Here is a 27,447-nt window from a genome sequence, read left to right as displayed (position 1 = left end):
ATTGGTTGCACTAATAATATACTATATACGTATATATCTATTTGGTCACTTTATATTTGGCCATCTGCTAACGTCTTCTATCCACTTCACTATAGTACATGGATCTGGTAGCTGTGTTGAAAAAGTTGATAAAGTCAACTTTTTAAAATAGCTTTCTCTGTCTGTGTTGCTTCACTGCTGATTCTTGCCATATCATTGCCAACATGCGCATGCATACGTTGCCACGTCATCATTGTGTACAAACAGTAAAATGGTCTAAGGAATCCCTGTATGTCTGTATATTAGCTGTTAAGGTCAGTGATGGAGAGGGACAGGTTGATGATGATCCCTGCAATCATATTGATAAGGAGGAGGAGGAAGGAAAGCAGAGCAAGAGGAGGAGGAGAATAGAACCAATACAAAAACAGTGATAGGTACAGGGGCAGTGTGCAGGGCTGGGTAGGCAATCATATTACCCTGCTGGAAAAAACAGCATAGACCAGCATAATTCCCATGCTGGTTTGATGCTGTTTTTTCAGCAGGGTAGGCACCTAAATCAATCAAAGCTTTATTAAAGGTGCAGTGTGTAATTTTTAAAAGGATCTCTTGACAAAATTGGAAAATAATATACAAAACTATATAATCAGGGGTGTATGAAGACCTTTTCATAATGACCCGTTATGTTTTTATTACCTTAGAATGTGACGTTTTTATCTACAAACACAGAGGGTCCCCTTACGTGGAAGTCGCCATTTTGTGCCACCATGTTTCTACAGAAGCCCTTAATGGACAACTTTTTTTGCTAAGTTGTCTCTGTCAATGACATGTTTGTCTGGTGGCGGCTACTGTAGCTTCTCTATGCGTTTCAAAAGCAAGGGGTGAGCAGTGGACTGAGCTGTTGGTTGGAATTCGCTACCTCGCCACTAGATGTGGCTAAAATGTACACACTGCACCTTTAAGGACACACACAAATAAAAAATACAGCACAATATTACATATTTACATATAGGATAAAATGCAATAGTTTCACATACTAGGTAATAACCTGACTGAAGCACAGATTGAATTAAAAAAGGAATTATTCTTAGTCATATTTATTACTGATGTTCTTCTCATGCATACGTAGCTGTACAATCAGTAAGCAGAGCAGGATCCAGCAGAGGCAAGGTCCAGCACAGGGGAAGCTAAGCCAGGGAGAGTTGTAAGTGAGTACACACACAATCTCTATTTATGGGACTTAATTGTATTTTTTGAGTATCTGAGTGGGTATGTGTGAGTATTTGTAACAATTGTATCACTCCGACTGACTGTACACATGACATGCTGGTAGTTAGCAGTATACTGTGACTTATGTGCTCGAGATTAGGTTTTGCTGACCTGGTTGTGTTTAGTTCAGTGGTGACTTGCTTATACAACCTGAGGAGGCAGGTGTTATCCTAAAGTTTCTTTAAGGTCTTCAGCATAATCTGATTCTCTTTATACCATAAAAACACTATTAGAATTAAATGTGCAAAAAATCCTGCTCGTGCACCATGGGCACTCGCGTAAAAGGCCTCTCCATCTTAAAGTCCCGGGCTGAATTTCAGTCCCAGTACGTCCCTGCCATGGACAGACCCTCCAGCAACGGCCAGGTCCCAAGCTGGAACCCTGGGTCGGACTACAGGCCTCAGCCTCCGAGTGCCACGAAGGAAGCGAACCACCAGCGGGTCTCTCCCAAGAGACTGCCCGACCAAAGGGACATGGTAGGCTGAGATGGCCACCACATACACCTTCAGCGTAAAAGGAGATAACCCTGCGGTGAACTTTTCCCGCAGAAACTCCAACACTGTACCAATTGGGCAGTTCACAGGGTCATGCAGGTGTTTGCTGCACCAGGAAGTAAAAACTCTTCATTTAAAGGCATAAAGCTTCCTCATGGAGGGGAAGTTTCAAAACCGTTCTATTTCATCATAAACAATCTGACAACAGGGCTTTAAGTGTAAAATACAGAACTTGTCCTTTAAATTTTAAAATAATTTTAGCATATGTCTCTTGTCAAACACATGATTTAACTCATTTATTAAATCATTATTTGTGAAAACTGCCTCTTCCTTAAACAGCATGCAGGTTTTTGTTATACCACAGCACATCTGGTCAAGGCAAACACCAAGACTTCCCAATCTGTGCCACAATCACAAGCTCTTTAATGATGAAAAGACTCATCAATGGGCGAAGGAGAGACAACAGTATCTCTCCTTGCTACTTATACAGTCAGTTAACCATTGCTTCTGGTACTGTAGTGTTTACCTCACCAATGCATTTTGGTTGAAATTAGATTTATAAGTACGAGTTAAAGCCTAAAATAGATGGATTGAGTAACCTAGAAAATTTATTTTGAATGTGAATCTAGTAACCTAAAAAAAATTATTTTTGATAGAATTAATGGGTAGATCATTCAAATAATGTAAGAGTGCCCAAGGTACCTCAGCTGGTTTCAATGATTGACAGTTTAATGTGGTACAACACTCAGTTTTGTGATCTGGGCTTCTGGTGGTTTCTGTTCAATATAAACTTCCTGTAAAGTTTCAGAACTAAAGCACTTTGCTTTCTTTTTGCAGAGTTAGCAATAAACATTCCTCGCATACACACGAAGTTTCTTGAAATGGCCCATGTTCTTCTTGTCAGGTGGCACGTTGTGTTGACACGGTTATTGCAGTCAAAGCCACAGTCAGACAGTTCCCATGCTTTGACAGATATCCTCAATGCCCTCTTGTAAACAATGTATACTATACCTCTAACATTTCATTATGGTTTTATGACACAACACTCCACCACAGATTCCACAGATGTGTTCTTTCCATTACACAAAGCCACGGCCATGGTCAAGCTTGTTTTACCTCAAAATATGTATGTTTAGTGCTTAAACTCTACGCGGTAGCCCCTAATTCAGCATGCAATAAAATCTAAAACTAATTTATGTAAGAAATAATTGATTCCGGTCCTTTGAATTATTCAAAAATAATGCACACCCTAGGTGGTAATGTGGCATAACACGAAGCAGAGTGCCTTCCACCGTGGTTTAAAGAAAAATAATCAACACCCATGGAACGTTTCTCAGCCAATCAGAATAAAGCATTCAACAGCCCGGCGGTATAAAGATCGGTAATAAGTTAACTGGGTAGTGTTATGGAATTTTAAACCACATATTACAAGTAAGAACTGTCCAATATCCAGACAATTACTGTGCAGTTTCCAGACAATAACAATGTAAGTTGCATTGATTTAAATGTATGGTATTGAAGTGAACATGTACTATAACTAGAAGGATACTGTAGGGGTATAGAGGGTTTCAGCAGTAACAACATAAACACGCGGCTTTCGTGGTCATCACGTAACTTGCGGTAAACTCTGCAACGAATAAATAACAACAAAGTCCTTTTAAAGTAGTTTATTTATATAACAAGCTAAATAAACGACACGTAGATTACATATCGACGAGGTATTTGTTTAAGAGTTCAGTTTCAGCAACTAATCAGGCCATTAAACAAACAGAAACCAGAAGTAAAGTTCGGACCAGACGTTTATTGCGTCACCGCACGTGCGCCCTATGAAACGATCTATATCAACACAGCTGAGAAATTAAGTAGGTACAGGCAATACTGTATTTTACAGCCGTGATACCATGTAGTTTCTGTGAAATTACTTTATTTCTTTCAGTCAAAATCTCACAGCGTAAACAAATCAACGTATGTAGCTCAACAGAGGGCAAATTTGTGTACAATGAAACGTCGCAAGTAACAGACAGTAAAGTACCGCATGTATAAAACCTCGAACTAATTTAAACTTGAAGCATCACTTTTCTCTAAGGGATTATTTCGATCGTTAGAAATAAGCTTTAAAGGACAAGTTCGGTATTTTACACTTAAAGCCCTGTTTTCAGATTGTTTATGATGAAATAGAACGGTTTTGACTGAAATTTGGACAAATGATGCTGGCCCGAGAATTTTCGGGTTCTGTTGTATCAGCCCCCACCTCTACAATGGGTGCATAGCTCCACTGGAACAATCCTTTCTAAAATGCATTAAACTTTCGTTTACAAAGACGTGAAACTCACTGAGTGGTCAGGGGTGTTCACTGATATGCTCACACAAAAATTGCTGCAAAAGATGCTTTCCAACAGGTGTTTTACCATTCGTTGGACCTATTTTTCCAAACGCCTCAAACCCATACATTCTTCCGTTGAGAGCTTGAATAATAAACACTCCAGCCCAGTTGGTGGCGATAATCCACCTTTGCCAATCGCAAGAATACAAACAACTCCATTTCCGTTCCCGGCGGCGGAGTAATACCATACCTCACAGCACATCTAATACAAGTCAATGGAGTTGGACAAAAACTACGATAAAACCTGTTGGAAAGCATCTTTTGCAGCGGTATGTATGTCCTTTAATACTTCATTTTCTTAAATAACCATAAAACCAGCTATCGCCTGTGACATTAAAGCAACACTATGTAGTTTCCATGTAAAAATGACTTACAGCTCCCCCATGTGGTTGAAAAGCGCAACAGTGCCTGGTATCAGACACTCTTCTGCAGGCAGAGGGAGGGGCGGGGCTGTGTGCTCTACCCTCCACCGCCACTTTTTGAGTGTGCTTGTAGCAGCTAGGAGGCTGCTCAGGTTGCAGTAACAGTACAATTTGTCCAGTTAAAAGTTGTTCTATCACTGAAATAATTTTAGAGACATTATTTAAAGGTAAAAAACTACATAGTGTTGCTTTAAGGGAACTCTTATAGTCCCTTAAATTTTCAAGGGAAAATGGGACTTAAGGACTTTGTAGCAAAGCATAGCAGAACTTAAGGTAATACTTTAGCATTTAGGGGTAAATACGTATTGACAGCCTTATGGTTCCCTAAGTGAACACTTAAGGGTTTTTCTTGCAACCCATTTTTATTAAGGGTACACTTAACCTTATATTTAAGGGATTTCTTAGCTTAAGGACTTTCATGCAACCTGGCACTGACACTTTAGCTTATAATTTTATTCTGTATTTTACTGCATTCAAATTTCATGTATTTTCTATTTGTATTCTAATAAAGAGACTTAGAAATAATTAAATATGGTCACTAAACCATTGCAAAAACAAAATCTAATGGTGGCATAAGACTTTTATACAGCACAATACATACTGTACACAACAGACCTCAGCAGTACATGTGGCTGTGTGTACTGCATTGACATATCTCAGAAAACGCCTACGAGTAAACGGCAGCATGCCATGTGTATTTCCATGTTGTGTTCTTTGGCTTTTTGCTTACAATGTTATTTTGTTTGGCTGCAGCTTGTGGTTCAGCTGGGCAGCTTTTCACGCTAAACGAAAGCTCGTAGACATCACCGAAGTGAGAAAATAAGACCACATGTAGTACGGTTCTGTGCAAAACGTCCCTCTGACCGAGGAGACTTTTACAAGGTTGAATAAAAGGGGCAATAGTCTTACTGTAGTCTGTGAACTTAAGGAGAGTTTGTTTCTCTGCCAATGCAAACGTAAACAACTATCAGGGAATGTAAAAGTTTGGGGAGAGTTGTAAGTTAAATATAAGTAAGCCAATATGAGTAAAAGCACAAAAAACATGCAGGGTGCAGTGCAAAATTTGTCTTTATGATGCTAGCGTGTTGTGGCTGTTGGTTGGGCATTGATATGCAGTTTGGTAGTTTTTTCTGGGTGGTTATTAGGTGATTGCTTACTAGTCCAAGTCAAAAAACACACGTTATATTGGACTTTACCCCAGTTATATTGTATTTAATGGTTTTGTATCAAGTCTATAACAATGACCAATTGTGAGGCCTGCCTTTATGATTATTTGATGATAGCTGTCTGCAAAAATCATCATTCTTTGTTGGTTAGATACTGTTATCCATTTTGTGCCACAGTATGTTTAATTTGAGAATATGGGTCAAGAGCCTCAATTGTGGTTATTTACTCATGCAATACTTAGCAGTGTTTTTTATATTATACTAGATGTTCAATCCCAGATGTAATTACTTGATTTTGTTTCGGAGGAGCCAACTAAACACCCTGCGTGCAAATGTGTGTAGTGATCTGATTAGCTTAAGTGATTGTATAACATTACAGCTATAATCAAATGAAACCGCCATCTTTCGGTAATCATGTAAGCAAACTGATTCTCAACCATTTAAAATAATTACAAACTGCAGTGAGGCTATGCATCCAAAACAAACATATTTTAATCTTTTTCTTTTCTCAGGGCCCTAAAGACTGACAAGGACTAAAACCTAAGTTTAAAATGTTGTGGATTTTGAGGCCTTTTACAGCACTGCTCTTTCTCGCCTATTCACAAGCGGAAGATGATGATGATATTCGAGCTGGTACGGGCTATTTCTTGTATTCGACTATAGTAGTTTCTGTGATGCACCATTTGACACTTTGTTTTGTTGTTAAAGGGATAAATCACACAAAAATTAAAATTCTGTTATCACCTCAGGTTGTTCTTTGATCTGCTGAACGCTAAGGAAAATCTTTAAGCACCTTTGACTTCTATAGTATTTTTTTCTTACTATACAAGTCAATAGTGCTGTTTCTTGCTTGATTACAAATAAGTGTCTTTGTGTTTAACAGAACAAATACACTTCAGGGTGTGTAAATGATTACCTAATTTTAATTTTTGGATGAACTATTCCTTTAAGCACCAACAGACGTATCAGTCAAAATAACACTTTGTTTCAAACCCTAGCCTTGCCTTTGTAAATTCTAGTGTGAAAGCTTTTCTGAAGGGTAGATAAGAACTTCTTTTGTCCTTCACGCTTGTGTCCCTCACAGAAAAAGCAATCCCATAATGCATTGTGATGGAATAAAATCATTATTAATGCAGTGAATAAAATCAATACAGATGGCAGACGAATTAAGAGAAACGTAGGTGATTGAAAGGCATTGCAAATACAGTAGGAAAACACCACAGTTTTTTACCATGCATCGTGAATGTGTTAGCATTTGGCCTAGCCTCATTCATTCATAAGGATCCAAACAGGGATGAATTTAGAAGCCACTAAACACTTCCATGTTTTCCCTATTTGAAGACTGTTAGTGTCTTTAAAGTGTTTGGTGGCTTCTTAATTCATCCCTGTTTGGATCCCAATGAATGAATGGGGCTAGGCTAAATGCTAACACATTCATGACGCGCTGTACAAAGATTAAGTGCCCGCATTAAAGAAAGATAGGTATGTATTAATTCATCTAAGTTAAGTAAGAACATAGTAAAATATTGAAAAACTGTGAATTATTTTACCATTTACTGTGTGTGCCATGTATATTCAGGTTTATAACACGGGCTGTTTAAATACTTGATTATGATTGGCTGGATTACAGTTCGATATTAATCCGCTACTGTAAACATTGGTAACCATAGTAACACAGTTACACTTGCGTGAGAGTTCTCTACACTTGATTTAGAGACACGTATGTTTATTTAAGTTGGCTAAATGGATGATTTTTGCATATTGTTTAATTTGTATGGTGAATATGGCAATTTTGAGAAATGGGCCCAGGCACGAGACGAAATAGAAGACTTTGACAAGATGTTGAATGACAAAAAACGCACAAAGAAAGAATTAACACTGGCAGAGCTAAATAAGATCAATGAGAGAGAGAGAGATGCGTGTGCGAGTTACCTGTGTGCGTCTCTTCTTTAAAGTCTACGACATAGATGAGGTAAATACGAAAAAGACAAGTAAATGGGCAGTTAACACTTTCCGGGACTTTTTACGACAAAGACGGAACAATTGTAATTTCGAGATCTCTGCTTCTCTTTTAAATGAGACATTGCAGGAGTTTTATGCCTCTGTTCAGTCTACCGCTGGACGCGAATACACTGTTGTGTTTGATGTGTCTCAGAGCAGGTAAAAACCGTCACATTACGAAATACAAAATCATAAGTTATAAAGACTTTAAGTCAAGCAATGCCGTCTATACAAGATCTAAGATAACACAAGCTGTTTCTGCATTTCTGATAAAAAATTACTAAAATAAAAATTTCTACACTTAAATATATACATTTTCATTTTTGTCTGTTTTAATTTCACTTGTCAAATTGCATTGCTATGAAATTTTTTACACCAGTTGTGCCCATTTTCAAGGTCTCGCCTATAGGGCCCCATAACCCCAAAGGGCTGGCCCTGGTTAAATTACTATCCAAGGGTCTGGGCTCGTCCCTTTTTGACCCAGTGCCATTTAAAAAATATCCCAGCATTTTTCTGATAAAGAAATAACAGATTGAAATAACACGAACAATGGCAAAATTTTTAATTTTGCCAGAAGTACTTCTTTAATCTAAATCATATTCGGCACCATGGAGGGCTTTATGCTTTGAGATATGCTTTTAATCATTCTTTATGAAAGTTAGCATGGTTATCAAAAAGCACATAACATATTGATTCAATTAGATGTGAGGCAAGATTTAGAAAATGAATAAGACACCATTTCTGTGTGGTACCACGATCATCTTGATAATTGACATTGTTTCCTGACCCAGAATCTGTATGTCCCACACGTATTCCTGTGGCTTCCCGGGATGTAAAAGGCTTTGAGCTGATGTTGGGAATGAAGATCCATGAGAAGGCAAAGAAGATACAGAGCTCATTAATGTCCGAGACAGCCTATCTGCTAGACAAAAACATTGATGTTACAGAAAACACAAAGTCGGTTTTAAAATGAATGTTAATTTGTTCATTCAAATGATTTTTAAGGCAGATCCATTTAATATGTAATTACTGGCTATTTGGCAGTCGGTACAAAATCGTCACTCATTGAAATGTGTATAAAATGTTTTTAATCTTAATCGAGTTGACAGTATTTTAAGTCAATGATTTCTCACTAAATCCCAATAGAGCTAAATGTGTAGGTTTGCAAATTGTTTTAAAGGGAAGTCTTTCCAGAAGGTCTTCCACCATCCTATGTGTTTGTGGCAACTGTAAGGTTGATAGAGCCCTCAAACACGGAAAAGTTTGATGTGTGGAGGGTGCTGTCTAAAGATGGACAGGTTCAGGTTGCTGTCACACTAAGTGGAAATGACAAATCTGTCAGCTTCACAACCACCAACACGCTTAATGGCCAACAGATCATTACTTTTGATAGAGACATTGAGGTTAGTAAAACTTTCACAGTACACTACCATAACAAGGCTCCTTACCGAGACCAGAATGTGTGGAGGACTGAATGTAAAAATTACTCATTACTTCTGTCTATATTTGTGATAAAAAGACTTTTTTCATCTTTTGATGTTGCAGCAACGGTCATCTTTATCACTTTAATGTTTTCTTACTTTCATAATAAGTGTGTTGTTGTTTCTTGCATAACTGAGTCGATGGACATCCAACTCTTAAAGGGATAGTTCACCCAAAAATGAAAATATTGTCATCCTTTACTCACATTGAAGTTGTTCCAAACCTGTATTCCTTTTTATTTTGTTCTGCTGAACAGAATATTTGTCAAATATTTGTAATCAAGCAGAAAGCATGAGCACTATTGATTTCCATTATAGTAAATAATACTATGAAAGTCAATAGTGCTCCAAAACTGTTTGGTAACAACATTGTTCAAAATATCTTCCTTTGTGTTTAGCAGAAAAATGAATATTATACAGGTTTGTAATAACTTAAGAGTGAGTAAACAATCCTTGTTTAACTCTTTATTAACTCTTTTCTCGCCAGCGTTTTTTTTTTTTAAGTTGCCAGCCAGCGTCAGCATTTTTCATGATTTTCACAAAAGTTTAATGCCTTCCAGAAAATGTTCTTTTTTAAAAATATAAACATAGAATGTATCTAATGCCTTCACGTGAGGCATTATTTCCGTGTTGTATAACTTGAGCCACCTGGTGGATAATAGCGGTATTGCGGATTGCCAGAAATACTCATCATTGGCAGGGGAGCGTTTTCTCTTAATTGACGAGTTAACTCGTCAATGGCGAGGAAAGAGTTAAGGTTTAACAACTCATTTATCATACTGTAGCACCATGTACTAAATTCTCAGTATCTGAAATCTTACAGACACTTTTTGATGGAAGCTGGCACCAGTTGAAGGTTTTGGTTAGGCCCCAAAATGTCACCTTTTTCCTAGATGACCAGCAGATTGAGGGCAAAGCTCTGGAAACTGTTGTGCCCATCTACATTAATGGGAAGACTCAGATTTCCAAACGCTTTGGGTCTGATGCTACACTTTCTGTAAGTGGCATTGACCAGATCGCTAACCAACCACATAAAAATTTCTGTATGCCAAGTTAACTACAGCATTGGTAATCAAAATCATCTTGTATGGTTATTTTTATGATCCTACACTGATCTATTGCAGTTGTGTCTTGCTATTATACAAATATATTGCAAATATCCCATTCACAATATGATACTGGGAATATCACATTCACAATATAAGTATATAACAATATACAATATAAGTTTAGTTCTCTTTGTATTGCAATTTATGAGCTATGTTTAGATTTTTTTCTTTCCAATTCCTTGCAGATAGAAATCCAGAAACTGAGACTTTATTGTGATCCACAGCAATGTGAAATCATCTGTGTGGTAAGCAATCTAATTGGAGTATAGACTGGTCATGTTATGAGTGCTTTTGATCCAATACTTTTTTACTATAATCAATCAAATCAATTTAGTAAAGTAAGTTGATATAGTATGCTATTCTCAGAATTTTCAAGATCAGGTGGAGTCGGGTTTAGTCTTAACATATAAACTTACAGATTGACCTACAATTAATAATGTTGTTAAGTCACGATATATGCTTTTATATATAATTTTTTAGTTGACATTTTTTGTAGTTAACATCTTACACTTAAACCAGAAGTGGGTATTCACTGAAAAACTGGTACGTCTATGAATAAAATGAATGGGGAATATATTCCCTTAAACTAAAGCTAAAAATACCTGTATTGCATATAAAACTTTTGCACATAAACACTTTTGTTTTTGTCGTTGGAATCTAAATGTTTCTCTCCTATCCTTTTTGCTGTTTTACAGGATGATGAAAGGGTGAGTTAGATTTTTAATATTATTGTTATGGATCAACAGTCATGTCAATAAGGTTCACATGAAAGTAGTTTGTTTACCTCTGCAGTGCCCTACGAATTGTAAGATCCCCAAAAAACCTGACTGCATTCAAGGGCCACCTGGTCCAGCCGGACCTCCAGGACAAACGGTCAATCAAGTTTTGCATCACTAAAAATCTTGCTTAGTTGTAAACACAGTATCTATTAAGGAATAATTAATCAAAGATTAAAAACAGCCTATATTTTACTCACCCTCAAGCCATCCTAGGTGTATATGACTTCCCAGCATAGATATCTAATAGGTGTCCAAACACAGCATCTAGGCTAAAACAAGGCAACCATATTGTCTAAGGATAGCCCAAAAATAAATTAAATAAATAAAACCAAACACCTTGTTATCACTGTTGATGGAATATCAAACATCTCATAAGTTATTTTGGCAAAAACGGCATGTAACCACCAAATTCAAAATTATTTCATAGACAAACTAGATAATAGCTGCTTGTTTAAAGCCCATTAATTATCAGAATAAATAATCCATCTAATGACTCTGGTGGGTTAATATGTATCTTTTGAAGTGAAACGTTACATTTGTAAAGAAAATTATTAATATTTTGAGTTAGCAATCAATACGAAACATTAAGGGCCCTATTTTAACGATCTAAGCGCATTGTCTAAAGCGCACAGCGCAACTTCTAAATGGGCGTGTCCGAATTCACTTTTGCTAATTTAACGACGGGAAAAATGGTTTGTGCACCGAGCGCATGGGTTGGTCCTATTTTTTTAATGATTAATGGGAGTATTTTGGGCGTAACGTGCAATAAACCAATGAGAGTCTCAACTCTCATCCCCTTTAAAAGCCTGTTGCGCTGGCGCTATGTCTAATACCTATTTAGATGACGGACTTTGTAAACTGAAAAACTAAGCGGAGGAAGAAGATCCCCAGTTTAAGAATAATGTTAAATAATTGTGTTGTTTTTCACTTGTATTGAAATTGTTATTTTTTCATTAAAACCTTTAAAACCCGTTTTCATGTAGTCATGGAAGTAAAAACGCAGGCTTTTAATTGCTTTAAATGGCTTTCCAATATCATCAAAAAATCATTTACAAGTTTGTAAGAAAAGGTTTGTACTCTAAAAATACTTTATTTGTTACAAACAGGAGATAAAGAATTTACAAACAGCTCTCCGCACGTTTCAGCACTTGGACAGCGTCAGTTTTTTTTAAGCATTACTTAATAATGTTTCTCTTCTCATCATATCCACAGGTACAGAGTCATCATATACAATAAATCCGTGAGGTAGCATTTAAAAACATTTAAAAACAGATGCATTTGTTTAAAGCACTTACCAGGCTACAGGTAAAGCAGCTCTTTGCGCCTTCTAACGTCTCATAATCGGTCCTCATTTATGTCCAAGAGATTCAATAATAATCTTTTACATTTAATCCTGTAATCTTTCATATTTAAAAACGTTTTTGTGCTGCTCCGCATTCATGTGTGTGATAAGCAAACCCGCGTTGTCCTCCCGTTTATAGGCGCATATTACTAATGCGCTCTTTAAATAACAAAAAAACATATTGCACCATTGACTTTAGACTTTAGAGCAGGTTTTTGTTGGTCAATGGCGTAATCTATTTTAGTTGCCTCAAAATAGCAACGTGCTAAAAATGTGCCTGAACACTCCTCGCTTTTAGACCAGAATGCCCATGGGCGCAAAATTGGGTGCAAATTCATTTGCTATTTAAACAACGCGGCGCTAAACGTGAAAATTATAATTGCGCAGGGTGAAAACTAGCAAAAGACACTTGGGTCGCGCATTGCCCTGCTTTGCGCCGTGTGTAAGATAAAGCCCTGGATTGTAAACTCATAAAATTGTTGACATGTCGACAACAAGTTGGAATGTAAGACACTCATTGGTCCTTAATATAACTTGTTTGTGTTTGGCTAAAAGAAGAAAGTCTTGAGGTTGCTTGAGGTTGAGTAAAATATTGGCTAATGTCTAATCTGGAGTGAACCATCCCTATCTCATGGCAATTTGGGCATATTTTACGAGGTGGCTAATACCTGCCTTTGCCCCTGTGACATTGGGGTTAGGGATGGAGTTTCTTTATTATTGTTTATGATAATCGTACGTAATTAACTTCGTACAAATTCATACAAATTAGCCTACTCATAAAACATGTAGGAATTATGGTAAGATCAGGCTAGGTGAACTGGACTGATTTACAATGAAAGTCTGATGTCTGATGGCTTCTCGACAGGGTTCTGATGGTGAGAAGGGACAGGAAGGGTATCCGGGTCAAGATGGTAAGACTGTGAGTAAACCCCATGTTTTCAGGATATTTCATGGCCTTTCAGGATATTTCATGGCTTTTCAGGATATTTCATGGCGTTACATACTGTACAGTAGTAAAATTGGGTCTGTGAAGATGGAAAACTTTGCATTGATGTACTTGCGTTTAGATGTTTACAACCTCAGCTGATCTGTGATTAGGTTCTGAAGTTTATACATCTTCTCAATAAAGGGACGCCACGGGAAAATAGGAGAGCCTGGAGAGCAGGGCAAACTTGGACAGAAGGTAATATGTTCTTACATTATAATGCTGTTTAACAATATTGTTGTATCTTTACATGAGCAAAACTCTGTATGGTCTGCTTTCTTTTTATCACAGGGTGACGAAGGTCCACCAGGGCTAGAGGGTGTACGAGGATTGAAAGGTTTGAGAGTAAGTCTTGTATCAGGATAAATAAATTGACTACAAAGTGATTCTTTTTGGGAATGAAGCAGATGCTGTTTGCTCATTCTCAAATTTAGATGAAACATTTGTTTGGCAGAAACAAAGCTTCTTCCCACAATGGTGAACCTCAATGTTCTCAGGATCCTACTGTAATTCCTGGTTCCTGGATGTAATTCAACGAGCTTGTCTTTTCCAATATTAGAAGTCATATTCAGTCTATTTTATTTATCCAGGGTGAATGTGGAAGACAAGGGTTGTCAGGGAAACAAGGCATGCCAGGACTTATGGTAAGTAAAATCAAATAATTGGAGCCAATTTCCAATCCCTTTGCCAGGCCTGTGAACAGTATGGTCTGAATGTGTCAATGGTTTCTTTTATGCATGGTCACTGTACCAGATGTTGGGTGGACCTGCATAGAAAAAGATAACAGAAGAAAAATAGCAATTTATAAAAATGCATGGATGTAAGAGATATATAGACATAGCAAGTGGAGGGACTTAAACAATATAATGTTGATAAAAATACGACAACTTTAGCAACACTTATTTTGTGAAACGAGTAAAGTAACGCATTACTTTATAAATGTACATATTAATATTTGAGTTACTTTTTTAAAAAAGTAATGCGAGTTACTTTTCAGTTTAATTAATTTGATTAAAAAAATATAATAATGTACTGAATTAAACGGAATGTAGTCACTTAGAATTATGCAATTAATGCGTGCATGCCTGAGCAGGAACAGTTTGAGTCAGAAATGGAGACCAGAACTTGACATTTTGCGATGGAAATACGAATTTCTGAATGCAGAACTTCTCAGTCATGAAAAACACTACAAGGCCTGAAAGAGATCAACGCAAAAGTAACATAAGTGTTACTTTTCATGAAAAGTAACCAAGTAACACAATTAGTTACTTTTTTGAGAAGTAACTTAATATTGTAATGAAATTACTTTTAAAAGTAACTTTCCCAAACACTGCCAATATGTACCTCTCAGGTACTAATATGACCTCTTGCAGTGCCTTATGACACATTTTTCATGGTTATTAACAGCTCTTTCATTTGTGTGGTTTAATAGGGAGAGGACGGGAAGAAAGGTGGACAAGGATCTCCTGGGGGGCCTGGTCCAAAGGTAAGATTAAACATTATGTGCCAAAAATTGTGTGCCCTTGTTACCGCAGGTACCCAGACATGTGACTAGACTTGACTACTAGTTCTTTAATAGCTTTTCATAGATTCACTAAGTTACCTACACGAGAAAGGTGTCACAAGCTACGTTTACATGCAACCAAATAATCAGTTTGTAATCGTATTGATAGCTCAATCGTATTAAAAAGCCTTCATGTAAACATCTTAATCAATACGATTGAGGTTGATCGGATGCAAGCTTCTTAAGCTTTGATTTGATTTGATCAACTCAGATTTGAGTTTTATCCAGAGATAAAGCATGAACTCGATGAAAAAATGCTATGCGCAGTGTGGGGTTGCCAAGTCCTCTGCTTTTTTAACTGTTTCCACCAATAGTCTTTTTCTGTGGATTACAGATGAAAGGATTTTGTTGATTAGTTATTGGTATTTGGGCTGTGAATAGTCATTGGGATGCTTTTGGGCTAGTTTTGAATGTTCATTGGGATGGCTTTGATACACGAATCTGGCAACCCTGGCTGTTCGCTTGCGCAGACATTCGATTCGAATGTAAACGAAAATTTTAATCAGATTGCAATGTTTGGGGTGCATGTAAACGGTATTTGTCATAACCTTCAATCGTATTGACAAAATTATGTGCATGTAAACATTGCCATTGAAGAGTTTCAATATTTCAACATGACCAGTGTATTTGTCACATCGTTGTGTTAATTCTGGAAATGTTCAATAGAATTACTGCTATTATTTCCCATGACCCTTCGTATCTGGTGTCAAGTGCTGTGTATGCATGACCGAGGGTAGTGCTAGTTAAATCCTAACACTTCAATTAACTCCTTAGACCAATTAAATAGCTCCTTAACTTATTCCTCTCATCAATGACATTTAAACTCCAAAAGTCTCTTCAATGGGACCTAAAATACTGTCATGTTCCTTCAGGGGGAATCTGGAAACCCCGGCAGTGAAGGACCACCTGGCTTCATGGGACCAAAGGTCAGTCTACTTTAAAAAGTATTTTAATAAGGTGTAATAGTGTAAAACAGAGTACATGACTGTATTTTCAGACAGTTCTCAACGGGTTCGGGTCAAAAATATAAGCAAATGAGCTGGGTCGGACAAATAATTCACGTTGATGTGTGGGGTTACATCAGGTCCGGGCTTTAAAAGCCACGGGCCGGGTCGGTTTGTAATTTTTAGGCCCGTTGAGAACTCTAATCACAATAACTTATTTATTATGAAATTTCTAAAGCAGTACCAAAAGTAATTAAAATGACGATGTGCTGCAACCGCGGTCCTCTCTGGAGTATGAAGTACAAAGAAATATTAAAGTTATTAATCCACAAGAACGTTAATCCAGCTTCTTTCTGTCAAGGTGAGCATTTCAAATTTCAAACCTACAGCCACTGAAAGACAGAAATGTCGCAAATCTGTGATGTAGCATTAAAGAGCCAAAGAGCGTTTGTTATCACTGCCGTAAAGCAATGTGTTTTAAAAGTTCTTGAGGTGCAATATTTGAATTCAAATTCTTAAAGTGCCCATATTATGAAAAACTCACTTTTTCTGTGTTTTGGAGTGTTATTTTGTGTCTCTGATGCTTCCACATGCATACAAACTTGGAAAAAATCCATCCATGCTGTTTTGAGTGAGATACAGGTTTCTGAATGTCCTCTGCCTTGAGTCTCAGATTGCGCGAGTTCAAACTCAGCTCCGAAGTGACGTAACTAGCTGTTTCGTCACATTCCCTTTGAATTTTCCCGCCCACCACCCCACTCGCAGGTCTACACCCACCAGGGAGCTAGAGAGAGCACAGAGCAGTCACTTCGCTGATACCCTCTATGCTGATATCATGTCTCACGGAAATAACAGCGCTATTTGGATATTATGGATTATACTCTCGCCTACTTTTAAAAACAAAGTTTAAACGCGTGTTTATTTAAACCTTAAATGTGATCTCATATACAGTGTGTTACGATGCAAATTGTCCTCAGATTATAGGCGATAAGACATTCATGCGAAATCTGATGTAAACAACAGACTATGTATCTATATTTCACGGATTATACGCATTTGTGGACAAAAATGGTCATTGGATGTATTTTATTGGACTTTCATGTATCATTCACACATCTGAAACAGACTTGATTCGATTCGCGATCTTTATATCAACACAAAAGATAAGAAGTCACGTTATATTTTGCATGTTGTCATCTTCTGTCACAAAAATACTACATTTATGATGCTAGAGCATCTGTATCTCAAAACAGAGATCATACATTGATGCTAATGCCGTAAATTATACCTTTTAAATGTATATGTTATTGTTTGTAGACAGTAACGTTAGGCTATATAGATATTTTTTGCAGGCTATATAGTTTGCAGCGTGATTTCGAAAGTAAAAAAAAATATTTAACGGCTTTATTTTACAATTCTACATGAACTAAGTAATAGTGCTTTGCCAAACTAACCGAGACCAGGCCTTACCGATCCGGCTTTGAACTAAGTAATAGTGCTTTGCCAAACTAAAAGTGTTTTGCCAAACTAACCGAGACCGGGCCTTACCGATCCGGCTTTTCTGATGAGGCCAACGTACCCCCGAGTCTCTTATAACTTTATGGTCCGGACCTCCTGCTAGCTTCTAGCAATAAGCACGCGGCCCACAAGCAGTATACATCCCCCGCCGGGTGTAAATTTCTGTCATTTGTGAAAATAATGCGTTTGAAAATGTTTTATAACGGGAATATGTTAGTATTGTCCAGGGAAAACGAATGTATTGTAGAGACTGCTACATCACAATTTACTCTGGAATCATTGTGTGTCATGAGTTTCTTCTCCTGTAGTGTACTTATTAGTGATACTTTTCTGCTTGATTTGTCTGTTGGCAACATAAACCCAGAGTCGTATAATAAGAGAGTTACGAAACGCTTTGATCTCACCGCCGCGCGGTCACGTGATTCGTGTAACGTTCTACAGTTCCAAACCAAGCAGGGCTGTCAATCTGTTTGCATAGGTTTTCAGCTATTTTAGGTAAATATTAGCTTGTAATGTGAATTGATCACTATACTTACTATGTTTATAACGTTTTTTTACTAGGGAGTGATGGAAATACAGTAAATAAGTTAATAAAGATAAACAGCTAATTGTGACCCAAAGATAACTGTGGTTATCTATACCAACTATAGCAACACAGTTTATCTTTTATTTTTATAGCAAAAATATGGCTATATAAATGGCTATCAATCTGCTAAAAACATAATTCCTATACTTTTACTATATTAAAATCACAAAAAAAGATCGCCAACGTGGTTATTGTAACAGTGAAGCATAACAGAAACACACAAAATTCATATTTAATTGTATTTATAATACACATTAAATGTTAATATAATTATACATGATTTTCGAGGATACATCACTCGTATTACTTACCAAACACAATGAAACACATAGCAGCATTGTGAAGCAGTGTGACTTTCTTATGTTGTGTTTTGGTGTAATTATCATTGCATAGAAAAAGACAGTATAGGAGAAAATATGTGTCATGGCAAACTAACTAAATATTACAAAATGGTTAAATGATTACAGAAATGTTATTCATTTTAAGGTTTTAAAATGTAGTCTTGGTTAATATTGTAAATTCTCTGAATATCACAGACCATTCCATTAGATTCCATTAGGTAAATGAGTAAACTGTATTAAATAAATAAGTTAGAAAATCTGAATGAAAACATGTCATTAATATAAGTAAGAAACACCAGTGCCCGTGTTTTTAATTTTTATGAATATGAATATGTACAAATTTGTATGTCTGTAAAGCTGTTAATACGTAAATAATTAATATACATTATTAGTCCTGTCAACATGTGGATATTATAGATTTCAGTGTGCTTTAACCTGATAAGGAACACTGTGCCGTACACGGTACACCCCCTCCCTTGCACGTGAGTCAGCATTACGTCATTGTAACTTTGAAGCATTAAATCTTCAAAATATACGGTCATGCGGCACATCGTTGGAAAGCTTAGACTTTCGGGATTCCATTAAGCGCACACACAAAGCATAATATGATTTTTAGCAGTCATAAAACTGTAATCTAGTTGTTAGTTCCCTGAACCGGGCGGCGCCGATTTAGGATATTTACTTACCTTCAAAATCTTCCCTTTATCCGCTTCGGTGAAATTGTCCAAAACAAATTGTTCATAAATCCCCAAAAGTCCAAGCAAATTGAATATCCAAGCCTTTTATCCAAAACGATTTGTTCATCTCACAATCTTGACGTTTCTGACCGAATTACAATATAAATAGTGTATACAATTAGTTCACTAACGGACATTTGTTCGAATCTCACTTTTTATTTACGATTTATAATGAATATATTCGGATGTCACGTTTATTATGCAAGGTCTGAGAAACAAATACGCCCCCTTGTGGAATTTCAGCCGTTCCATAAGAGGCTACAACGTACGTAAATGTACGTGTAACCACACTTTACGTAAAAATAGACATGTATTCTCATGCAATCACATTGGTGCATTATAACACGTACTGTAGCAACATTGACTAAAGTATGAGTTTATCGTTAGACAATTGGTTTGCCTGGCCAATGCATTTTGGACATCATCTTTAAAACTCATGTTTCTGTTTGCATTTCTGTTGGTAATGCTGTCGGTAATTAATGCTGTTTAGTTAAATCTGTTGTTTAGTTAAATCTTTGCTCACAGTCACATTTTACTGCCATGTAATTTTTATCCTACGCACTTGGCTTACCACACTTTAACAAAAACATTTTTGTAAACCTAATGTTTTGTAACCTATTTATGTAACATGCATAAGCATGTGCTTTGCTATGTGGTGTGGCTTTCAGTGTTATGATGATGCAATGTGTAATGTTTTCGTTTAGATCACTAAAATCGCATGAGATTTATTTCCACCAAGGGCCCCACCCAGGTAGAGATGCATCATTGCCCAGACAGCTTGTCTGTGCTTATAGTGCTAGTTGTAGTTTTTGGTTGTTCACATGAAATCTGCATTATTGATTTCTAGCCTCAATTCTCCAAACATAGAGTCAGTGTCAATGTTGTCAGCTTTTTAGTATGTGGCCTGGCATGCAACCCCAATAATGTCCTTTGCTTTAATCCCCTTTTTAATCTGATGGACAAGACTTGCGTAAAAAGGAAATTGTTAGCACATTTTTCCATTGGGCTGACAAATGGTCCTAAATATTAGTTCTGTTTAAACAGGGTAGGATTGAAGTTTGTAAGATGATGCCAAGTTACATTATTTTTATTGGAAATGATTCAAGCCATTATTTTCTGTGTGCAAAATTTGACCCACCTAAATACTGTAGAGATGAAAACAGATGTTTTAAATGTTTTCATTTTAGTAAACAACTTCTATGAAGCAGTTTAGATATTTCTTAATGTTTGCTTTGGGATAATCATGTGCGTCTCACATGAGCAATTTCCAGTAACTAACAGGGTTTCAGTCAAACTGAACTGAACCCAAGTAGAAATTACAATGATATTGCAGCTGGGTTGCCGGTAATTTACCGTAGATTTAAATGTATGTTATTTACTGGCAAGAGTTTGTTCAAAATTGAATACATTTTAAATATTAACAAGTCTTTATCTTTACAGAATAAAACTATACAATAACAGCCTCATGCAAAGCATTCTGGGAACCAAAAATCATCATCAAGCTTTTTCAGTTTTTTGCTTCAGATTTTGTTTCCCAGAATGTTTTGCTTGATGCTGTTTTTCTAGTTTTATTCTGTAAAGACAAAGACCTGCAAATGTTTAATGTTCACTCAACCTTGAACAAAATGTTGCCAGCAATAACATAAATTCAAATCTACAGCAAGTCACCGGCAACCCAGCTGCAAATTTCTACTGAATTTTTTTACAGTGTACATTGATTTTGGCCAATGATTTTGTTTCATTCCATAACACTGGTTGTCCAAGGAACCACTCTAAAACAAAACAAAACTATTTTACAAAACATTGCATCCACATTGATAATCTGTGCCAATGATTGGTGGCAGAAAGTGCACTCTTTATTGTACATAACTCAGTTTGATGGAAATCAAATGATGCACTGTCACAATACAGAAGAGCTGTGTCTGCGATCACTAATGATTGATTTATATGTTCTCATTAGTTGCGAAAACTTTTATTGTAGTACTTGTGCGCTTCATAATGTGCTAAAAAGACCTAGCAACGCATCTCTCTAAAAGCAGCTGGTTAAGTCATTGCTTGTTCTCAAATCACAAATATATACCGTACACTGTTAAAAAATCAGTAGAAATTACAATGTTATGCAGCTGGGTTGCCGGTAAATTACCGTAGATTTAAATGTATGTTATTTACTGGCAAGAGTTTGTTCAAAGTTAAATAAATTTTAAATATTAACAAGTCTTTATCTTTACAGAATAAAACTATACAATAACAGCCTCATGCAAAGCATTCTGGGAACCAGAAATCATCATCAACCTTTTTCTGTTTTTTCGCTTCAGATTTTGTTTCCCAGAATGTTTTGCTTGATGCTGTTTTTCTAGTTTTATTCTGTAAAGACAAATACTTGTAAATGTTTCATGTTTATTCAACTTTGAACAAAATCTTGCCAGCAAATAACACACATTCAAATCCACGGTAAATTACCGGCAACCCAGCTGCAAATTTCTACGGAATTTTTTTACAGTGTACTGTATGAATCCTTGCAAATAAAAGTTTTGGACATCATGGAAGTTAAGACAAAGGATGCAATGTTTTGGAAATAAGTTTTTTTTTAATTTTAACATTGGTTCTTTGGACATAAGTGTTATGGAATGGAACAAATCATTGGCCAAAATCAATGTACTGTATGAATCCTTACAATTAAATGTTTCGGACCACAGGAATGTTAATACACAGGAAGCGATTTCGTGTCCAAATCACCGACTGACCAAGGCATTTAGCAAAAGGAGGAAATAAACAAACAGGACTTTACACATGAGAAAGAGCACATCTGTGGAAGTTCAAGTGAAGGGTGGATCATGGGCAGCTGTGAGGAGGAACATTTTAACTTAATGGAGGGCATTCATCAATAAGTCAAACTATTTGAATGAAAAACATGTTTACAGTGAGACTAGCAGGAAAACAGGCCAGAGTGTTTGAAAGTTCAGAGTTCATAGTAGTACCTCAAAGAACTAACTAATAGTACATATTAGGACCTTTTTAAAGGGTACTGTCCCAGTGACAGCTACAAATATTTGACTACAATTGACCACAAAACCAAGGTCAATAAAAAGGGTTTGTTAGGATTGGACAATATTGAAAGGCTGGAATCCAAGGAGGCAAAAAATTCAAAATATTGAAAAAATCGCTGTTAAATTCTTCCATATATATATATATATATATATATATTTTACAGAAATTTACAAAAATATCTTCATGTAACATCCTTATATCCTAATGATTTCTGGCGATCATCATACAATGCATTGTTAGCTATTGCTATAAATATACCTGTAACTATTTTCTGGTCCAGTGTCACTTTCGTGAACAGCAATTCATTGACCCGAAAAGGTTACCATGACAACAGACATGGTTCCTATACAGTACATGCTCTATACATGACTGTCAATAGTTTCTTGGTTTTTGCTTCTGCTTGGATTACCACCAGACATACTGTACTGTACATTGCTGCTATGGCTGCCTGGTTTTCATTCAGACAGGATTATACTAAATATGTGCTGTGATTGTTAGCACACTATAAAAGACATCTGTGTAGCCAAACACACATACAGATGTCAGGCCCATTTCAAAGCGGTAACACGTGCCAAGACAGTTCACATTTATATTGTTCCTCTAACAGACTCTGTGCTCTATAATGAGAGACTTGCTTGCTTAAATGTTTTATGTGTCATGGAAGGACAAACTCTTTACAAAAGTCTAGTTTCTCCTTCTGGTCAGCCTTTTAAACTGCTTGACAAAGTGTTAGTATGTGTACTTGATGCTTTGTGTTTCTTTGCTTACAAGATACACACTTGAACATAATGCCTGAATCCCCTTCACATGTGATATAGCAAAATGGCTCAGCTCAAAGTCTTCTTCACGGTGACATAAAATTCTCAGATGCATTGTAGGTTAAGTCAGCTATTATCTATGTTTTTAAAATGATCATAGATAGCGCTGGGTATCGATTCAGATGTTACAGATCGATTCAATTTCGATTCACAAGCTATTAAATCGATTCAATTTCGATTCTTGATTCAGTTTTCAATTCCGGTTCTCCGGTCGTTTTTTTTATACTCGATTTTCGATTCAACTCAATGAATATAGATTTAATACAAATATTATATTAAATAAAAAATAACAGTGATCAGAAGTTTACAAGTGGGTAATTAATAAAACGAAATTAAAAGCCACAACACTATTATTGTCGTCTTGCTTGCGAAATCTAAAATGCTTCCATACCTCTTACTTTATATGTGAAGGTGGCATCAATGTCAATGAAGCACCTGAAACCGCCATTTTAAGCACTGAATAAAAGAATGACAGGCTCCTTGGTAACATACACATGGCCGTAGCTACCATTGAGGACACCGAGGTCATGTCCTCGGTAGTTTTTTCTTGAAGTTTCGTTTCATTTTGATGTGAAAATACCCGACGAGACAATCCTTGCATCTACGGACCATCACGTGCAGTGATGGAAATAACGGCGTTATATATAAACGTCGTTTCCACAGCGTTACTGACATTAAAATGCTGCGCATTAGTATAATTAATCTCACTGAAGCGAGTAAACTCTCATCATTAGACAGGCAATGTTTTTTTGCCCGTGGATGTTAGAGGGGGTGGGACAACCACATAATCAATGATGATTGGCTGAATTTCCATCGTTAGCCAACCAGAAGCAGGATTAGCTCATACACTATATACATGCACAGTCCGAGCAGAGTCGTGTTGCCAACTTGTTGATGACTTTGTCGCTAGATTTAACAACTTAAAAAAAGCGAAAAAGGACAAATCTAGCGATCTTTTCTGTCGTGGTTGGAGACTGACGCGAGAGCATGTATCATTCTCTACACTCAACGAGCAGCAGGTGCTGCTAGACAATCACAAGCAGCCCGGTCCTCACGTGCAGTCCGCCTGAGTCCCTCACAACCACAACGACAGAGCGATGGAAGTACAACAAGCTCAAAGGTAGCGGTCGCAAACACAAAGTATAATAAGCACTGCTTCTTCACAAGAATAGTATGCAAGAAAGGCAAGAATGTTTGTGTAACATGCAACGTAAGAAAAAGTCTGCCCACGTCTGTAATTCTAATCTAATAAAGCAAATGAAAATTAAAAGGCTGTAACAAACTTAACTATCATTTGGAAAGCCAGCAAAAGATGAGCAGAGAAGAAGGGAAGATGAGAAAGTTAAAGGTTATGCAGCAAATAGCCTACAATATGGGATGCAATACGGCTACCAATGAGATTAAAACCTACACTACTGCTCAAAAGTTTAAGGTCACTTAACTTAAATGTTAACTATGGTCTTAAAATCATTAAATCTGAAGGCTTATGGTTAAATGCTTGAAATTACTTTTGTAGACAAAATATAGCTGTGCCAAACAGATTAATGTTTGTTATTAGAAACCAAAAAATATATTTTTTGAAATAGATGACTTACACTGAATATTGAAGAAAAAGCAGCCACTAAGAGCCCTTATTATATACAAACTCCTTCTATACTCTTAAAAATTCATCCTAAATTGAAAATTTAAGATGCTTCTTGAAAAAATGACACAGTTTTGCAGTTTCGAGGCAAAGGGTGACTTGCACTTCAGATGATGAAATGTAACCATTGATTTATTTTGGATGCTTTTAGTCACCAACAAAATTCTCACAGACACAGTTACATTTGTGCTATGTCGTAGTTTGGACATGTTTATTATTATTCTGTAATATGGAAAAAATGTAAATAATAAAAAAATGTCCTCGGTATTTGAAAAATCCTGGCTACGGCCTTGAACATACAGTAGCGCTAAGGCAAAAAAGAGGGTGACATCTAGTGAAGAAGAATTTGATTAACATTAATCTTACCTTTAATGTTTGCAGAAAAAAAGAAGAAAAAAATAGATTCTGCTCTTTGAGAATCGATTCTGAATCGACCACATAAAAAAATCGATTAATAAAAAAAAAAAATCATTGATTACTGTTCAACCTTCTGAGAATCCAGATCAGCATCATTGGAAATTCAAGCTAAATTATATTTAAGTAGTTTCATTTTCTACCAATTTAATAATAATAATAATAATATTAATTTATCATAAAGTTCCCAATTTTTGCAACCCGCTGCCAACATTGATATTTAAATATTATTTTTTATTGATATAATTTATCGCCTAATGGTTGGTGTTCATCCCTTTTTGACCCAGCTATGGCTTAAACATATCCCAATTTTTTTTTTGGGGAAAGTGTACAGTTGTTATGTTATTTTAACTTAAAAAAATTAAGTTAAACAATTTCAACTTCTTTTTCTATGTTATGTCAACTTATCACAAGTCAAATCTTAAAAAAGTTAGGTTGAACTGACTTGCAAAATTAAGAGTTGGTTTCACAGACTAACTTAAATAGTGTTGTCTTTATCGAAAACAACTTGCTCTGACATATCTTAAAATATATCAGTGCGAGTGCTGTGACTGAAGATGCATACCTGTAATGTTTATTCATAAATTATCGTCTCTGCCCGATGAAACTCACGTATGTCCAAAATGGTTACTTTTCAGGAAGTGAAAAAACACTGTATTTCAAAAGCAGTTGAAGCGTTGTCATACTTGGTATGGCGTCTTGCAGGTGAAATGATATAATCCACATTTGACCAAAATGTTTGTTTATTCGGCTATCCAGTGCAGAGCTTCGATGAAACTTTACGAGACAGGCGAGATGCTTCCACAGGACGGAAGATATGCGGCGTGATTGACAGCTTTGACACCAAATACGTGAAAATCAGATGACATGATTTCACAACTTTTCATTGGCCATTTAGATATGTGAAGCATACTGTATACGGAAATGAACCTGGACATTCAATCCGTCGAAAAGTCTAAAAATCGGCAAAATGGACATACGTGGTTTTCATCTGACAGCGGCGTTATGCTTTTAAAAAATGACTTAAATATCCTAATTTAATTTAGGCTTAAGATAATCCCTGTCCGGGAAACCACCTCAAAATTGTTTAAACTTCTTGGTGCATTTTTATAGTGTACATTTAATTACATTTTTTAAAAGGGAATATTGATAAGGTTAATCTGAAAACATTAGCAAACTAAACATTGTTTTTTATAATTAGTCAAGAATGAATAAAAATACTATATATTAAAAATATTATGTTACAATTATGAAGCTGTAGGACTTTATTTGTTGTATGGATTCTTAACAGTTAATACTGCACATTTAAATTCATTTTTAGACAGAACCGAGAATAACACAAGCTCATTTTCATGCTAGGTTAATTTTATGTTAGATGATCATTTTTCAAACATATTTATAGTTTCTCTAATGGTTCCCACAAAAACAACAACAAAAACATGATTTCTGCCTCTAATGATTTACGAATTGGAATGAGATACTGAAGTGCATATTTGTAAAACGTGTCTGGATTAGTTTTAATAATCTACAAAGTCAAATTACAATAAAATGTGTTGTGCATTGCGTAAATTCTAGGAGTACAAAGAAAATGGGACAAAGTGTTGTTTTATGATGGAATAATATACATTTTGGATTGTTTCATTTACTAATTTGCTGGCTTTCTTCGCTTTAGTTTATGTGTCCAGTGAGACCAAGTACTCTACAGCAAAACAACACAAAGCCCAGTGTTTCCCATACATTGATTTATTTGTGGTGGCCCACCACAGAATCAACACTGGCCCCCACAAATAGAATTTTCATGATTCCCATTTACATTTTTATTTTACTATTTAAATCAGCTTAATTTGGCTTAAAATATAATTTGAAATATAATACAGATCAAATACAGATACAGATCAAAGAGAAGAAGTGAAACATATTTCAGGTGCCAACACTAGATCAAATGCAAACACGACATGATGACGTCACATATATGCTAATTAGCGGGTGACGTCATCACCACCACAGTCTCTCAAAATCCTGTGGGAAACACTGCAAAGCCACTTATTTTCCATATACTTGTCTGTACTGTGAAGTATATACTTCTTGTTTCAAACCCCACATAGTGCTTTGCATTTTTATTTCTTTTAGAGTATGTCATGAAGGCACATTTAAAAGCAATGCTGAGTTCCACAACTTTAAACAGTTTAAAATCTGAAAATAATGATCGACTTATTTCTTGTTTCTCTAATTCAGGGAGAAAAAGGATGTGGTGGATTGCCAGGTACAGATGGACCAAAAGGAGTGCAAGTGAGTCAATTTTATCTTTTATATTCTATGGTTGCATTTGTTTGAGATGTTTGCTGGGACACAAACCCATTTAAAGGTGCCTCAAGCATATATGCTATCAAAGTTTCTATGCTAAAGATGGTAGGTTGACAAGTGCTAA

General features: G+C 36.2%; 1 protein-coding gene and 1 long non-coding RNA gene across 3 annotated transcripts in view; both read left to right on the top strand.

Moving 5' to 3' along the window:
• Positions 1–6,217: 6,217 nt before the first annotated feature.
• On the top strand, positions 6,218–10,550 carry LOC129425736 (uncharacterized). The gene is made up of 4 exons (XR_012368146.1): positions 6,218–6,343; positions 8,503–9,114; positions 10,016–10,189; positions 10,487–10,550. It is a non-coding gene; the product is annotated as an uncharacterized lncRNA (long non-coding RNA).
• Positions 10,551–11,051: 501 nt separating this feature from the next.
• Positions 11,052–27,447, top strand: part of LOC129425573 (uncharacterized) — a 40,267-nt gene continuing 23,871 nt past the window's right edge. For both annotated transcript variants that reach the window (XM_055181616.2, XM_055181615.2), the window contains exons 1-8: positions 11,052–11,174; positions 13,288–13,341; positions 13,552–13,605; positions 13,699–13,752; positions 13,998–14,051; positions 14,840–14,893; positions 15,844–15,897; positions 27,255–27,308. In XM_055181616.2, coding sequence (XP_055037591.2) covers positions 11,067–11,174; positions 13,288–13,341; positions 13,552–13,605; positions 13,699–13,752; positions 13,998–14,051; positions 14,840–14,893; positions 15,844–15,897; positions 27,255–27,308 — 486 coding nt within the window. In that variant the 5' untranslated portion in view covers positions 11,052–11,066. The remainder of the gene's footprint in view (positions 11,175–13,287; positions 13,342–13,551; positions 13,606–13,698; positions 13,753–13,997; positions 14,052–14,839; positions 14,894–15,843; positions 15,898–27,254; positions 27,309–27,447) is intronic.

This window comes from Misgurnus anguillicaudatus, chromosome 25 (genome assembly GCF_027580225.2).
Source record: "Misgurnus anguillicaudatus chromosome 25, ASM2758022v2, whole genome shotgun sequence".
Classification (NCBI taxonomy): Eukaryota; Metazoa; Chordata; class Actinopteri; order Cypriniformes; family Cobitidae; genus Misgurnus; species Misgurnus anguillicaudatus.
Note: the sequence above shows the minus strand (reverse complement) of the source record. Positions and strands in the feature narration are given on the sequence as shown.